General features: G+C 40.4%; 1 protein-coding gene across 2 annotated transcripts in view; it reads left to right on the top strand.

Moving 5' to 3' along the window:
• nfkb1 (nuclear factor of kappa light polypeptide gene enhancer in B-cells 1) overlaps window positions 1–17807 on the top strand; it is a 40073-nt gene that overhangs the window by 4023 nt on the left and 18243 nt on the right. For both annotated transcript variants that reach the window (XM_066642488.1, XM_066642489.1), the window contains exons 4-8: window positions 7781–7818; window positions 8402–8500; window positions 15518–15666; window positions 16301–16464; window positions 16959–17117. In XM_066642488.1, the coding sequence (XP_066498585.1) occupies window positions 7781–7818; window positions 8402–8500; window positions 15518–15666; window positions 16301–16464; window positions 16959–17117 (609 nt within the window). The remainder of the gene's footprint in view (window positions 1–7780; window positions 7819–8401; window positions 8501–15517; window positions 15667–16300; window positions 16465–16958; window positions 17118–17807) is intronic.

Genomic DNA, 17807 nt, shown 5'->3' with positions numbered 1-17807 from the left:
TCTCCAACTCACTCCCAGGATTCCTAGTTGTAATTCAAGATTCGAGTCTTGTGGCGCTTTTCCACTGCATCGTACTCACTCTTCTCACCTTGGCTCTACTTTGCTTGTTAGTATTTCCATTGAGTACATTTGGTTCTTGGTACCTGTAACTGGATACTTTATTAGTACCTGCTCTCTCATGGTATGGAGTGAGCTTAGTAGAGACTATACATGACGTGTAAACCTGCAGAGCGCTGATTGGATCAGAGAGACTTGTAAATCACAACAAAATGCAGACGTCCAGCACAAACTCGCCATCTCCAAATTACTGCAGAGATCATATTTGTTTTTATCCAACTCACAATGGCAGCTTGTAAAATTACGGCGTGGTCTTTTGAAGAGGTTCATGTGTTCTTTGGATTGGTGACGAAACAATCTAGCAAGAGCTGGATGCTGCAACAAGGAAGGAACCAACTCTACTGATCTGTCTGAACTGATGATGGAGCTGTGTTCAGTCCCAAACAACAACAATAACACGCAAATACACAATGAGTAAACAACACTTAACATTACCGCTGCCTTTGTTGTGGTTTCCAAATCCCACTGTACCCATTAGAGACTGTGTTTTGTGACCAAGAAACAAGTACAGCCATGTAGAGTGAGCACCATGTGTTATAGCTTCACAAACACACTGTTTCACACCAACTCACAGTTTTCACTGTCCCAAACTGTATATAGACATATGCAGAATGAATACTAATTTTTGAGCAGTTAAACGGTTTCCTGCACTCACACTGTTAGCAAAAAAACAACTGTAGCAAAAAATACTGTAACCCTTTCAGATCAGTGTAGATCTTTTATGCATCACTAAGAACAATTCAACTGTTCAAAGCACCTTTGAAACTGTGTATATTCACTACTGAAGACATACTAGCATTAGCATATTAGCATTTTGTAAAAAAAAAAAAAAAGTGTGACAGTTTCTCAAATGATTTAAATGTTAAATTCTTTAATAAATCATGACATTATTTTGGCTTGTAACCCCACAAGTCAGTCAAAAAGATCGGGATACCTGATGAACCACGGAAGACCGTCTTATGTTTTAACCAAATTAAACTGGAGAAATTGACTGGTATTTTCAGTTATTAGAAGTTTGAACCTCTTAAAATCAGTGTTGTCATTTGGGGAATTTTTAATTTTACTTTATTGGGGTGTACCTGACCTAGTTGAGCTACAAGAATTTCACATATTTACAATGAATATATGTGATTCTCAACAGGAAGTCAACAGTATTACAGTTGGAAGATGTTAAATGCTTATATTATCGTAGTAAAAACATGTAATAAGCCAGACTATGACTTGGCTCTTGGCCAGTATCTGTTGTTTATTTATTTATTTATTTTTTTTTTTTTTGTTCTTGTGTTGATCCCAGTATCGTTAACAGCTTAATCCATGATGTAACTGTGAGCTAAACTTAAGTACTTAAACATTCATGCTACATAAACAAAGAAGTTACTAGGTATTTAGCTTGTCAGGTGTTCGGTAACGGATGTACACTTATGGTTGAGTAAGTAATGGCAATTGTATTTGTGGGAAATGCAAACTGTTTCCACTGTCTGAACATTTTCTCTGTTTATGTATTAAGTAGTCGTACAATTACAGATCTGTTGTTCTGCATGTGGTGTTAGCCCCTTTTACCCAGTTCATCAGTGGTCAGAACCCTCACGGGTCCACCACAGACGCACCTACCACATTGGTTCACCTTGTTGTTGTAAAGTCAGAGACAGTCGTTCATCTGTTGATGCGCCTTATTTTAATGTTTAGAAGATAAGCACAGAGACCGTTGTTATAGCTGTTACAAAAGTGTAACGCCTAGAAATACTGTTATTACATGCTTGTAGTACAAAATGGACTTTGTTCTGTTACACCTGTCTTTTTGCAACGGCTGTGCTTTAACACCTGGCCTGTCTCTCAACTGATCTGTCTGATAGAAGCTGTAATAACATCTGACTAATTGAGCCCTCTGTAGTTGGATTAAAGTCAGTGTCGAATATGTCTGCGATACTGCGATGGTTAGTGTGTGTCCAGAGTATAAGCTAATGAACGTTTAACTACACAAAAATACATTAACAGCTCATGTCTGAGTTTATCTTCATCGTAAAACTTTGCCACACTATATGATCTCACACAGAGGAAATGCAGAACCAGTTCTATTTTCTGTCTGATCCTTTCACTTCTCTGTTTGTCTTGAGACACGCTGTTGAAAATCATGAACCACACCTTGTCAATGTGACTTACGAAGCCATGAGAAGATAAACCTAATAGGCTTGAGTTTGTTCACATCCAGCTAATGTCATAGCTGTGCCAAAATATTGAGGCCAACTGTGATTTCTCTAGAAGCATTTAACTCTTAAAACGGAGGGTGTGTATTAAACATGATTACCACACAGAAATGCAGACCTCTTCACTTCAGGGTTGTGATGCTTAGAGAGAGAGATCGGGGAGATACTGACGTCATATCCCAACACTGCTAATGCTTCTCAAATCTTTTGGCCTTATTAAGGAGCGATGAAGGTCTAGGTCAAACTCCGCAGCTCTAGAGAATGCAGGTTCATCGTTCATAACCATCGTTTTTAACCCTCACTCTTAGCATTGGGCATGGAGACTTTAGACTCATGAGAGTGTCCCGTTTTCAGTAGGGATTATACAAGTGAAAGTAGATGATAATGGTGTTTGTAATAATTTGGCTGGTAAATATAAATAAGTAATAACATATAATAACACTTAAATGCAGTTTAAGCAAGTTAGTGTACCCTTGTTGTTGTTGTTGTTGTTGTTTACTCTCTAATCCTTTCAGATTCAGTCTGTTAGAAATAATGCCCCATGCTCTGAAAAGCACAGAGTGACATAATACATCTTCATAATCAAAAGATATCATCTCTCACCACTACCTTGGACTCTTGGATTGTGGTGGGTTTGATTGCATCATGCCTTCCCTTTAGCTACCAAGTGTGTTTACTAATACATATATATATTTGTGTGTGTGTGTGTGTGTGTGTGTGTGTGAGAGAGAGAGAGAGAGAGAGAGAGAGAGAGAGAGAGTGTATAATGATTTGAGAACAAGGCAGCATATCTTTGAGTTGAGCATTTGAGAGGGTTGGATGGGGAATTTGACAAGATGCAGCAAAATATCGAACTATCACAGGATATTCTTCTGAACTTACCACAAAATCTGATAACACATTCTCTTACATTTCCCCCAAGCTCTGGATATTAACTATGGAAAGTATGAGGTTCAACCATCATTCTACTATGAACTGACTTATAGATGTTAGGTGTTAAATAATTAAAACGAATGTGAATAAATATATGTATTAAATAAGTCAAATTAGCTGTGAGGTGTATAAAGGACGCCACAGGAAGTAAACAATACATCCCTCTAAGTAAATATGTAGGAGTCGGTTAAACTGAGCCAAAAGACATTGCTTTCTTTAGCACCCCAGGTTTGTTGTTGTTTCTAAGTAATTGAAAAGTACAACCTACATTTACACTCATGCTTTTGGTGGATGCTTTTATTTAGCACAACTTACTATATAATCAGGTTACAGAAGTGGACATTTGTAGCTTTGCCATTGTTGCACAAAGGCTCTTTTGTAGTTTAGGGTTACGTGCCTGTTTGGGCTGGGAATTGAACCCCTAATAGTAAACACTGTGTTTACCACATTATGGATTAACCTTGTTTTGCATAGTCTTTGCAGGATGAAGCAGAATGAGTACTAGGTACTTGGAGGTGTTTCAAGTGAACGTTCATGTGACATTTGTTTTAGAGTTGGTTTGTTTGAAGTCATCTTGTGACTGCAAATTAATATTTAATTATTCTGTAATTGAATATATAATTTATCTCCTGAATAACTAAAGTCTAGTAAATCATTTAGTGTAGTGTAGTTACAGTCTTGAAGAGTTTGGAGTTTATATCTTATCACTTGCCTGTTAAATTCTTATTTATGGCTTCTTTCCCCTGTATTTCTGGCTTTGCAGTGCAGCAGTGATGGGAGCAGATGGAAAAGATGGATGTATTTGTATCATACATAGCTCCGGTCCCTGCACTGGGGAGTAAAGAGATCCCACTCTGTTTTATAATGAGGAGAAAATATTGTTGTCCTCTATTAGCCATATTAGCATCACAGGCTGTAATAGAAAAAGCGCATTGTATGACTGATTGTCTGTATGTCTGAAAACGTTCTATTCATCTATAAGCTTGAGGTGTCCCTGTCATTGTCTGGGTGTCGTAGTCTCAGTTTTGTAATCAGTGGGGTGCACTGTGTAGGCTGTATGGCGATGTATATATTTTAACATCTAATTGAGAAAGGTGTTATGATGAAAGTTTCTATTTGAGTTTTATGCTTGAGTAATCCTCAAATTGGTGATTTGTCATGTCTATTTATTTATTCATGTCTCTGGGTAGTTATATCTTTATCCATACAGGACAAGGCTCATAGAAGCTCATGCACTTAGAATCTAGGCAAGAGGGCATTTCCTGTGGATGCCTTTACCATCAAGCTTAAAAAAAAATAAAAAACATCCTTACCTTGATATAGCCACCTTGTTGACTGCTACGAGCCTTTTCATTAATGTTTCAGCCAGTGACCAGTCTTTTCGTGTTTCCTAAAGCTTTGGAGACTCCTAACTCACACAGTTCCAACCTAAATATTGTTGCTGAAAAATATAAACCTGGGTTTGTGCAGTGTTTGAAACCCATTAGATTCTTTTTCCATTCTGTGAATATTCCTCAGTAGATGAATCAGTAGAAATGCTTGAAAAAAGACTTAAAATAATATGACTTTGTGTCAAACTGTGCACTGTGCACCTTCTCCTGGCACAACCTGTATTTCCAGAAAAGTCGGAACACTGCTAAATGTAAATAAAAACAGACAGTTGTCTTTGATGTTTGTCTTAAAATGTTGTCTTTGTATAATTTTCAGTTAAACACAGGGTTTAAAAGATATGTACATCATTGCATTTGGTCTTTATTTACATTTTGCACAGTGCCCTATGTTTTCTGGGAATGGAGTTTTTTTTTTTTTTGTAGCACGGCTCGTCAAGTTTAACTATGATCTGTTATTTCTACTGAATTCTATATTAACAATTTGTTGATATTGACACATTGGTGGTGCTCTACACCGTCAGAATAAAATATACGGCAGAGGTACGTTATTGTTCCTAAAGGTTACATTTACCTGTAAAGTTAGATTAAAAGGTACCTTAAAAGGATCCCTAACAGTACGGAATGAGAGGGGGTTGTTTCTAAGACGACAGATCTGCGTAAATTAAAAGAACATAATAAAAGTCCTGGAGATAAAATGAGGCGTATGAAGTCAACACAATTTAAAAATCTACATTTATTATAGAATATAATTAAAGGAACAGTTTATCTACCCTTTAAGCTACCACCTCAGTGACAATTTTTCTGACAGTGTAGGAACAGGGGAAGTTATTCCGTATGTATTCTAGCGTGATTTATTAATTACCCCAATATGTTGATTATGATTTATTAAGAAATGATCAAAGTGAGATATTAACAGGGTTGTGTACCTTATGGGGTTATAGTTATTGGGGAATTTAAACCTATACCTGGCTACTAAATAACAAACAGAACAGGTCGGGTACATGCGCTGAGTTATTGACAGCGCAGTTCTGTGGAGAGGATGTGGTCAAAAATGTGTCCCTGTTCACAGGAAGAGGCAGAGGCCTGCTCTTCAACACAAACACAATTCTCAGCTACAGCCTTCAGTTTCAGCCGTCACCAGGCAACAAAACCTCCGGCAAAGTTCTGACTGTGCTTCGTAGAGATGTCGGCAAAAGATCAGAATAGTTAGGGTCCAGAAATATTAGTTGGAAGGTATACGTGTGTGTAGAAAACGCACCGATGCTTCAGAGTACAGAATAGTGTAATGAGGCTGATGGTCATATAGGTGAGGTCCAGCATCCCCTAGACTCATTTCTTCCCCAGTGGTGGCGATGGTAACCAGGCGTCACACTGTTTACAATGCAGATATCACTGGTTTGTAGTTAGCGTAGTGGATAACACCACTGCCTTCCACACAGCAGTAGCATCAGAATCTCTACAGCAAAGTGCGTCTTCCAAATGCCACAAATGTTATTGTGAATGAGGTCAGAGTGTACCTGTGTATTGACATTTTTGACAGTGTTATTAGAAGCATGAAGACAACACTACTGTCTGTTAAAAGTGCTTTGCATGTCTGTTGTCTGACTGGTTGCAGGAGCTATGAGTATGAAATATGATGAATGTCTGATCTGTTTGCCTTTGAAATGATTTTTTTTTTTGGTTTTGTCAGACCTCAATTGCAAACAACTGAAAACCAGAGCTTTTGCTTTTAAGAGAGAGACAGTTACAGCGAGTGTGATGGAAAGAGAACTAGTTACAAAATAACTTACACTTTCAACCTTGTGTGTGTGTGTGTGTGAGATAGACCTGATATTCTCAAAAAATTGTATCACAATCTCCGTATCGTAGTTGTATCGACCACCCTCGGTCTAATGCTTTGTAGCCAGGTGTAAATTTAGCCTCCCTGTTTACAAAAAGTACTTTCACGTGTATTATGTTTTCACGTGTTTCCTGAAACGTGGCCTGGATGTCTCAAAACTACAAACCCACAACAGAGAAACGCCAGCCATTTCAGTGAAAACCTAGCAAAATCGAAATGTTTCATAATGGAAAGCTGCTATTTAAAGCCGGTTGCACTCTCAAAATAAAACGAGAGCCGGTCTCAGGATGACACACTGGTGGGACACATGAACAGACTTGCTGAATACCAGCCTCACCAAGGTGAACTCAGTAAAAAGTACTTTACCTTTACTCATCAGAAGACATGTCTTTTTCGTCTGGTTTACTGGTGTAAAAGTCCCCTTTTGGGGCTGTAAAAACACAGGGTTGAGTAAGTTCAGTACACGTGTTAGGTGTACAACTAGGTTTTAAAGCATTTTACGTGCACTGTACAATTGTAATTGAATATTCACACGTCATTCTGCCCTTGTCATTTTATTAAAAAATGAAAAGGAAGTCTTAATACAACATGGGAACGATCGCCAAATTCAAAGTCACCATCTTAAAACTCACACATGCTTTTGGATATAAAATGGTCCCCAAGAACAGAACAAATCCAACACATTTGCAGCTCTTTTCCTGATGGAGCTCATAAACAAATGCAGTGACCAGTACATCTTTCTTGTTCATCGTTTTCAAACTGCTTCATTTTTAGGTTATTTTTGGTTTTAATTCTACACACAGGAGTAGGAGAATGCTTATAAACTGCTTTTTACACCTAATAATTAAATTAACTTAAATTGTATTGTTACAATAAGATTATATATAAAGACTTTAGCAGGTGTTAACGGGTGTAGTGTTTATATCACCTAGAGTTCAGCGACAAGACTGTGGTTGTGTCCGTAATATAACCCCAGCCTGCCTTATATAGCGCAGCAGTGTAATCTCTACCTGCATACTCTAAACTCTCATTATAACCTGATTTACGAGTAATTAACATAATCATGTCTCAGTAATTGAATATTTTACTCACATGGGAATTGATTTTAGTGGTGGGTGACATGCAGAAATATCATGTCGTGAATAAAAGAACGTGTTGGTAGCTTTCTTTCCAAGACGTGACAATACAAGTCGGTTCTGCATCTGTATTCACATTAACTGAGCGTGAAGTGAATGTACAAGTCATATTTAAGTGCATATTTTCACAGTTTTCTTCCTTCCTCTCTGTTGCACTAGATGGACCTTTCCTCCAGATCATTGAGCAACCAAAACAGGTACCGTACACTTTTCATTACTGACCATGGCATATCATCTCTGTCTAAAGAAAAACATTTACCTCCAACGTAGTAACTTTACAGGAGGAAAAACCTGAGTAACTTTTAATGTAAGATTTGATTCCAAGCCGTTTTGGAGCATTTCTATTGGTCCATTCTTGGTGAAATTTTAACACGATGTGAAGGACAGCTGCAGTAAACTAAAAATTCACAAAAATAGAGATACTTTTCTTAGTACCACGATGATTATTGCTGGGAAACTAGTACTTCTGCTACAGTGGATGTACTGATATAGCACTCAGCTGTGGACTAAAGGTCAGAGAAGTGGTATTAAAAACTGGAAGGTTACTACTTTGATTCCCTCAGGGCAGGGCGGGGTTAAAGGAACAGTGCTGTCTCCTCTCTCAACATCCACAGCTGATGTGTCTTGGCATGGGTGTGTGTGTGTGTCACTGCTATGAGTGGGTTAAATGAAGAGAAACAATTTTGGTGAAATGCTACAATGAAAATTAAAGCACATTTACAATGTTTGATAATAATAGTAAGATTAATCATAATTAATAAATCTTTTTCTCTTCCCCAGCGAGGCTTCAGGTTTCGTTATGGCTGTGAAGGCCCCTCCCATGGGGGTTTACCAGGAGCTTCCAGTGAGAAGAACAAGAAGACATACCCCCAGGTCAAGGTACGGTCAGCAGTGTCTTCTGTGGCATCTGAATGTGATTTATTTTGGAGATTTGATTATTAATTTCATACGCAGGTTTGTTTTATATGACTGATCAATAAACCGATTATGTCATCAAAGGACTGTTTGACCGTGTGATGACTGTCAGAACCGCTTCCCCCTGTTTGTTTGGTGTCTTTTATTTGATCTTTGTTTGTTTATTTTTTTTTGTGAGTGATGGTTGATGTTATTTTCTTTTTATTATTATTATTATTATTTTCCCTTGTTTGTTTGTGTTGATTTTTTGGTTTTGATTTTATCTACATTTCCGGGGATATTTCCCATTATTATTATTGCAGCATGCTCAGCTGTGTTCACTTTTTGAACTTCCTTGTTATCAACCTTGCATTGTTGCTGTGCGTTGATAAGTTAGATGTGTGTGTGTGTGTGTGTGTGTGTGTGTGTAAGTGTGTGTGGTGATATCTGTTGCTGTGCATACTTTGTTAGCTCCCTTTTACCCCGTTTCTCAAAGGTCAGGACCCCTACAACACAAACTCAGAGCTGGTATGGTTTGGGTGATGGATCTTTCTCAGCGCTGCAGTGATATTGACATGGTGTTTGGGGGTGGATCAGACACAGCAGTGCTACTGGAGTTGTTAAATCCCACAGGGTCACTTCTGGACAGAAAATACTCCACAGTTCAAAAAACCTCCAGTGTCCAGTGATGAAGGACTAAAGGAAGACCATCTGCATGGTGTCTCTGTGTGAGTGGAGTGTTTGCAAACTCCAGCAGCAAAACTGTGTCTGATCCAGTTGTTTCAGAGCAACTCACGCTAAATTATCACCCCCTCCACCTCTTCCTAGTGTTTCTTTAATGATTGTGGATGCAGACCCACACTGTTTGTAGAACCTCCATAGAAAGTCATGAAAAGGAATAAGTGAGCAGCTGGAGCCCAAGGTCGTTATGTTCAGTGCGAGGCTGGAGGGAGGTAAAGCCCCTCAGGCTCAGGTGTCAGGCTGTGGAGATGTGGAATCGTATTATGGAGTGATGGAGCTCTATCCTGTGCCTTTGGGATGGACCTGAGTGGCTTTTCCAGCATCAGTACCGGTCCTTTCTAATGTTCTCATGGCTGAATGCGTTCAGATCCTCACAGGCGTGTGTCAAAATCTGTTGTCAAGTTTTCTCTGAAGAATACGAGCTGTTACTGTAGCTGAAGATGGGAAAACTCCCTGTTAATGCACTGGATTTCAGAAGAAATGTTGCATGAGGCGTTCATAAACTTTTGGCCATTTAAACCACAGACCAGGAGAGAAAACAGAAAAAGGACGAAAGAATGAAGGCGTCTTTCTCATGTTTGTGACGGCGGTGGGTTGGGAATTTCCTCACAGCAACTCGTTGGTAATTAGTAGGAAATGTCTGTGTGTGTGCGTGTGTGTGTGTGTTTAGGCATCAGAGACGGGAAAGGAGGCGTAAAAGCAGCTCGCCCCCTCAGCTTTAGACACACTCAGACACGCAGCAGACACACTCTCACACACATACACGCAGACTTGCTGTGTAGTGTGTAACTCAATCCGGTGCTTTTCTCACCCAGCGTTCAGACCAGAACCTGCACTGTTATCCATGGGCAGGGGTCTGTTGGGCTTAGAAGAGGGTCTGTCCACTCTGTAGCTGTCTTGGTAACACTCCAGGGCCGTTATCTCCATTCATATCAGACCAGGCTCATATATTTTTGAGTGGGGAAAGGTCTGTAGACCCCAGATTTTAAGGTTTTATAAAACATTTGAAATCACTGGTAAAAACATTATTTTCAAGGTGGGATTTCCCCTGTAATTCCTTTTGAAAATCATGCCATTGTTCTTAACCTCAGTATGCCACAGCTGCCTATAATTTCTGGAAATTTTGAGTAAGAAATAAAAAAAAAAAGTTATTTTGTTAATAGAGGTAACAGAGTGAACAGTATCCTGATGTCGGAAATGGGTCCCTATTCACTACTCCCTATATTGTTCACTACATAATGCACTATTATAGGGAACTGAAATCAGCAAGAGTGGCATGGTGACGAAGCAGGTAGTGTCACAGTCACACAGCTCCAGGGACCTGGAGGTTGCGGGTTCAATTCCCGCTCTGGGTGACTGTCTGTGAGGAGTGTGGTGTGTTCTCCCTGTGTCTGCGTGGGTTTCCTCCGGGTGACTGTCTGTGAGGAGTGTGGTGTGTTCTCTCTGTGTCTGCGTGGGTTTCCTCCGGGTGACCATCTGTGAGGAGTGTGGTGTGTACTCTCTGTGTCTGTGTGGGTTTCCTCCTGGTGACTGTCTGTGAGGAGTGTGGTGTGTTCTCAATGTGTCCGTGTGGGTTTCCTCCCACGGTCCAAAAACACACGTTGGTAGGTTGATTGGCGACTCAAAAGTGTCCGTAGGTGTGAGTGTGTGTTGCCTTGCGAAGGATTGGCGCCCCCTCCAGGGTGTGTTCCCGCCTTGCGCCCAATGATTCCAGGTAGGCTCTGGACCCACCGCGACCCTGAACTGGATAAGTGGTTACAGATAATGAATGAATGAATGAATTTAGGAGGGTAGTGAATGGTTTCGAACACTACCTCATGCGAGATTTTTCACGAAACAGCGCAGTGGATTATGGGTAATTTGATATCTGCTAGTGTACATGAGTTATACGCTACTTTTTGCAGTGCATTGTGGGAGTGTTTGAGGGGACTGAAACTTGCCGACTGCTTTTGGGCACTATTACAAAATGGCGAAATAGTGCACTATAGAGAGAATAGGGCACAGTTTCAGACACAGCTGAAGTTATTTTATTTTAAAATAAAAATGAAAAAAAAATGCAATTATGGATTGTTTAAGTAAACACCATTCAGCCACAAGATTAAAACCACTGACAGGTGAAGGGAAACATATGGAATATATACAAATATATCTCATTAAAATGGGCACCTGTCCTTAGCATTCCCTGAGTGTAAAGATCTGAGCCTCTTTAACAAGGGCCAAACTTGTCATAGTTTTGATTTGAGCATCTCCAGAATGGAAAGTCTTGTGGAGCATTCATGCAGTGGTTAGTAACTACCAAGGGAGGATCACCACTGAGCTAGCGACAGGGTCATGGGTACCCAAGGCTCACGGGTGCACATGGGAGTGACAGTTAGCGTACGCTAACCCCAAAGTAGAGTTACCTCAGATCTCAGGCAATCTAAAGAAGCTATTTATGCTGCATTTTACAGTTTATAAATGCTGTGAGACACTTGAATTGACTGTTATTACCAGTATTTAATTAAATCCGTGCAGCTGAGACCAAAACCAAAGAATCAAAAGCATTCAAAAATGTAAGCAAACAAGAACGGGAAGTGATGTTGGAGGAAGTAGATGACAGAAAAAAACACAGATTCAAGTTTGCCATTAATTTTTTATTATTTTTTTAAATGTAAAAACTGACAGTCATTTAAGAACTATCTTGATTTTTAATATTTGTTGAAGTATTGACAGTAATTCAACCACTAGAAGTGATCATTTTTGAGGCTTGTCTGAAACCATACTTAACCCTAAGACACGTGTGAGGCTTTCGTAAGGTTAAGGGAACATTTAGGGACGTATATATATATTTAAAGAAAACTAATTTCCTCTTAGATGTTTTCTTAAGAGAACATTCTTAAGAAGTTAAGATAAAAACACACATTTAAGAAGAAGAAGAAACAAAAGAAAATGTTCTTAGTCACTTTTGTGAATCCTGATCTTTATGACATCACATCATCTTCAAGAACAGGTGCTGCGTTAAAGAGATAATGTCATTCACGTCATCTGTCAGCTGTAGGCTAGAGCCTTGAACACTTACAACCACTTTTAGTTTATTCTGAGCGCCATTAGATGAAGGATGTGTACAATATTTATAGCTGACTGAGTAAGGCAGGGGTCGTGATAAAGAGCTTTCTTCAGATCAGTGAGCAGCAGAGAAAATCTAGAACACAAGGTGGGGGGTTATTGAGAGGTTTCCGGTTTCATGAGAGCTTTTTTTTTCCGTTTTTTGGTCGTCCCACGCCTCAGAGGTGGTCTTTTCCCTTTAAGCTGAAGTCCATCTCCAGCTCCAGCACATGGCTCTTACTTGAAGACCTTAATGATATTTGTTTTTTTTGTTTTTTTACCTTTGTTCAAAGAAAGTGTTTCATATTACCATGAAAAGTTCTCGCTATTACTAAGAGAGTCTATCTAGATAGTTTTCAATATTCTCTTTGATATTACACTGGGGCTTTTACTTGAGGGACGTGCTTGACTCAAATTGGCCTGGAGAAAGTGTCTGCTGAACCACATGTGACAACATCCAATAGAGTATGAGTCAGAGCTGTGCTGATCTTTACGCCAGTAAACATCACAGCTTGCGATGCTCTGCCCATGTTTTGATTCACTGGAGACAGTGTTATAGAAAGAAGAGTAAGAACTTTGACTGATTGCGAAGGTGTTTTAGGGGTGAAAGTTTCAGGTGGATTATTAATGCCACTATCCACTCATTTTCGTACTTGTCTAATCGTTATCTGTTTAAATTATGATGAATGTATTGGTTATTTTAGGGATTATTTATGAATCATATTTCAGCAGGGTACTGTTGATGTTTAGTGGGCAGGACTATATTGACTCACCTGACATCAGAGCTGACATAGAACCAGTCAGAGTTAGCAATAAGTTACGTAAACTTATTGTCAACAGTATCCTGCTGAAAGAAAATTATAACCAACCCTTATAGGCTGCTGTGCTGTGACATCATAATATCACATCATTCATTCATTCATTCATTCATTATCTGTAACCGCTTATCCAAGTCAGGTTCGCGGTGGGTCCAGAGCCTACCTGGAATCATTGGGCGCAAGGCGGGAACAAACCCTGGAGGGGGCGCCAGTCCTTCACAGACACACACACACATTCACTCACACACTCACACCTACAAACACTTTTGAGTCGCCAATCCACCTACCAACGTGTGTTTTTGGACTGTGGGAGGAAACCGGAGCACCCGGAGGAAACCCACGCAGACACGGGGAGAACACACCAACTCCTCAGAGACAGTCGCCCGGAGCGGGAATCGAACCCTCCACTCTTTACCCTTATTAGAGTTTCCATTTTATTGGATGCTTTCTTCATTTTTTCAAAGACTTCTGAAAGGGTATTTTTCTACAGTTCCAAAGTTCAGTCCTTTGACACGTGCTCATTAATCCACAAATGTTCCGGAGTTTTCCCGAAGGAGCTGTATGTGTGAGCGCGACAACCCGCGACATTCGTCCCGGACATTACACGGACTTTATACTGAGTGAAATCAGAGTCGGCACATATGAGAGTGGCACGGGAAATGTTCCGGTGATTCTTCGGCACGCACTGCACAGGCGCTGCACTACATCTAAAGCAAGTGTTTCAATTCCTGCTGCAAGTGTGCGCCTGAGGCAGAAAATCTCCCGCTGTGATCTGCATGTGTGAAAGACCACTCCAGGACATCTCCGGAACCAAGACTTTGGAGTTCATGTGTGAAAGAAGCTTTAGAAGTTAGTTTGCCTTTTCTTTTTCTAGTGATCTGTGCAATCCCAGTCACTTCCATTTTTGCTTTGTGAATTTTTTGTTTTTCACTACGTGCTCCTCGGCGGTCTTCTTGAAGTCTTGTTTTGGAAACCTGTTTTTGTTTGTTTGTTTGTTTGTTTTAATATATAAGTTTTTGGGGGGTTTTGTAGTTATTTTCCTTTCCTGATGCAAGTGAATTTTCTGATGCTCTGATATCTTCTGAAAATGAATAACTTGACTTCACTGGAGGTTTCTGACTCAAAATGAAATATCTGCTGGTCTCTGGCTGGTGCGTGTGCTACACAGTGTCCACTAGCAGGCCTGCCTCTCTCAGCTAACTGCTGGGGAATCCCCCTGTATCATTCCTTGGATGTTTTCTGTGAGTAACATCTCTCATTTTAGCTGTTTTCAGAAAACCCTCTGTGTGCATTTGGTCTGGGTGCTTAGTCTGAGCATTTTCAGGGCCCCCAGGCATGACCGTAAATAACGTGTATAGGGGGTTGTGTGTATGAATCATGCGAATGTGGGAAAATCTGAAGTGTATCCTTGTTTTCTCCAGATATCGAGGCATGAATTAATCAGCTTCACCTTTTTAAATGCTGTCTAAACTGTCCTTTTTTGTTTGTAGAGCCCTTTACATAATACGGCTGTAGTGTAAATTTCAAAAAGAAGTCGTGCAGCTCATTCACAAATAAGGTTTTTCAAAAAACGTCCATTGGTACTGATGAATTCTACACATCGGCTTTGGTTTTGTTTCCACTATGTTCATTTATGTTGCCCAAAAAGTGGGCTTCATTTTAGTATGTTCTATGTTTTAGTAGTTCTTATTTTCATTCCTGAAGAGAACCCTATGGTTTGGAACCGAATGGTCTTTATCATTGGAGATTAATAGAACACTAGGTAGTGTGTTTACCTGAAAATTACAGCTTTAAATTTATTGTGTTCAGCACTCCAGAAACTGCACTATGTAACTTTGAGAGGAGGATAGAAGACTACCCTTGGTATCAAATAACAAATCTCACCTAGTGTTCTTTTAAACCCCTGTGATGCTATATTCATTAACGTCTGAGGTCAGGGGTCGAGGAGAGTTGAACTGAACTGTCCTGATTCCTTTTGAGCTGTGTAGGCTGGCCCTGTCACTCCACATGGCAGTATTAGAGGTTTGGGCGATTGGTGTTCTCCTCCAAGATCTCCTGTTCCACTCATGGCAGCTCAGAAAGATGCAGTAAAGCTGGACTTGGAGGAAGCATAAACACCTAGGATGCTGTACATAAATCCTAGAACAAATCCTACATCCACAGTCTTGGTTTTACCCAACTATCTCTGTTTCTCCTCCAGTGTCCAGCAGAATTATTTAGTTTATTTTGAAATGAAATTGTGCTTTAGAGCATCAAAACCCTGCTGTGTTTAATCTTTGATATATGCGAAGACACTGTAGAATATTGCTTAATAATCCTCATAAATTTGTGATTTTTTTGTTTACCTTCTGTTCATCAGATCTGCAATTACCAAGGTTCAGCGAGAATCGTGGTCCAGCTGGTAACCAACAGCAAACAGCCTCACCTGCACGCGCACAGCCTAGTGGGGAAACAGTGTGAAAAGGGGGTCTGCGTCGCTGAGATCCAACCCAAAGACTCCTCCATCAGGTTCACAGCATTTTACTTCATTTCCCACAATCCCCTGCTCTTTCACTCAGGCGGCCATGTTTGAACTCAGATGTCAGATTTTCAAAATTTCAACTGGAACGCCCCACCATCATATCAGCAGCTTGTAAAAGAGTAGTATCATACAGTTAAATGGCGCTTCTATCTGTTGAGTCTCATTAAATCAGACATACACATATTAGTGTGTAACTACCACATGTGAATGTGTTCCCATGGTGTTTAGATGGCTAAAATATCAATAAAACTAACAGTGTTAACTGATTTTGCCAATAACCAATGAGTGTTAAATTAGGGAGCATTAATACCTTACTTATCTTACCTTGAGGAATTTGCTAACTGCCAGGGACAGTAAGGCTCTGTTAATATATGCAAATAAGATCCGTTTAACTGTCCATCTGCAGAGCTGGTGATAGCCGTGGCCACTTTATGGTTCCTTTAATAACAGTAGAACAACAATAGATGTTGACAGACAACAATAATAATATAATAACAAGAATAATGAGTTCACTTGTATAGCACCTTTCACAAAGTCAGTGATGCTACAATAACAAATTCAAAAAATAGTTGCTGAATTATGTGATCACTGATATTAATATATGTTTTTTTTTTCCTTTAGTTTTCCTAACTTGGGGATTTTGCATGTGACTAAGAAGAACGTGAGTAAGACCCTGGAGGATAGGATGAGCGAAGCCTACAGGCTGGGTTATAACTTCGGAGTAGCCATCCACCCAGAAATAGACTCTTTTCAAGGAGAAACGCGCATCCCCAGAGAACTCACAGGTGCGTATGCTTACATACTTGTGCTGCGTGTGCCTGCGTGTGCCTGCATGCATTGTATATCATCACTGTCCAAATACATGTTTTCTATTGCTTTTCTACATCATGTTAAAACAGGAGATGTCCAGTGCATTGTGTGAAATTTTCGAGAAGAACGGACCAATAGAAATGCTCTAAAAATCCGTTTTTATCAGCTCCACTGACCATGTAGTTCTACGATTACAGAATGTAGTTGCTCTGCAAACTTTGTTAGCACCCTTTGACCCTGTTCTTCAAAGGTCAGGACCACTATACATCATTTGTGGATCAGACACAGCAGTGCTGCTGGAGTTTTTAACTGACCATTGAAGAACAGGGTGAAGGGGGGCTACCAATGTATGAAGAACAGCATGTGGACTCAGTATTTGTAGAAGTTCAAAAGGCACCAGTAGGGTCAACGGAGCTGATAAAATGGACTGATTTTCCAATCTGATCCAATCCTCTGATTATGATTTCAGATCACCAGAGGAGTCAGATCAGCTTAGCAGCATGCCAGCAGGCCAAAGACATGGACCTGAGTGTGGTCCGGCTCATGTTTACAGCGTTTCTGCCGGACGGAGAAGGCGGATTCACCAGGAGGCTGGACCCGGTCATTTCCGAACCCATCTACGACAGCAGTGAGTTGATTTAAAAATGATCACCAAAGGATTTACAAAGATGAATAGTCGGTTTAGTTACTTGTGTCACGTGAGACACTCTGGAGCAGCTGCCCATGAGCCTAAGGTCACCATGAAGTCCCCCCAGAATTCATCATACCCCGTTAGTACCTGACCTCACTAATGTTTATATGGCTGAATGCCATCTAATCCTCACAGCCATGTTCCAGAATCAAGCTTAAGGCCTTCCAGGAGGTTGTAAGACATTCGTTGATTAAAAAGTAGCAACACTCCTGAAGCAAATTAATTAACTGTGCTAATGCATAGGGGTCATCAGTTACTGATATTCATACTGACACCTTGGTTCGAGCCCCACTCCGAGTCACTATCTGTGAGGAGTGTGGTGTGTTCTCCCTGTGTCTGTGTGGGTTTCCTCCAGGTGACTGTCTGTGAGGAGTGTGGTGTGTTCTCCCTGTGTCTGCGTGGGTTTCCTCCAGGTGACTGTCTGTGAGGAGTGTTATCTGTTCTCTCTGTGTCTGCGTGGGTTTCCTCCGGGTGACTGTCTGTGAGGAGTGTGGTGTGTTCTCCCTGTGTCTGTGTGGGTTTCCTCCGGGTGACTATCTGTGAAGGAGTGGCACCCTCTCCAGTGCGTTTGCCCACACCGCACCCATCGTGACCCGGGACTGGAAAAGCTGTTACGGATAGTTAATG

The sequence above is a fragment of the Hoplias malabaricus genome, chromosome 13 (assembly GCF_029633855.1).
Source record: "Hoplias malabaricus isolate fHopMal1 chromosome 13, fHopMal1.hap1, whole genome shotgun sequence".
Classification (NCBI taxonomy): domain Eukaryota; kingdom Metazoa; phylum Chordata; class Actinopteri; order Characiformes; family Erythrinidae; genus Hoplias; species Hoplias malabaricus.
This window is presented reverse-complemented; position numbering and strand designations above follow the sequence as displayed.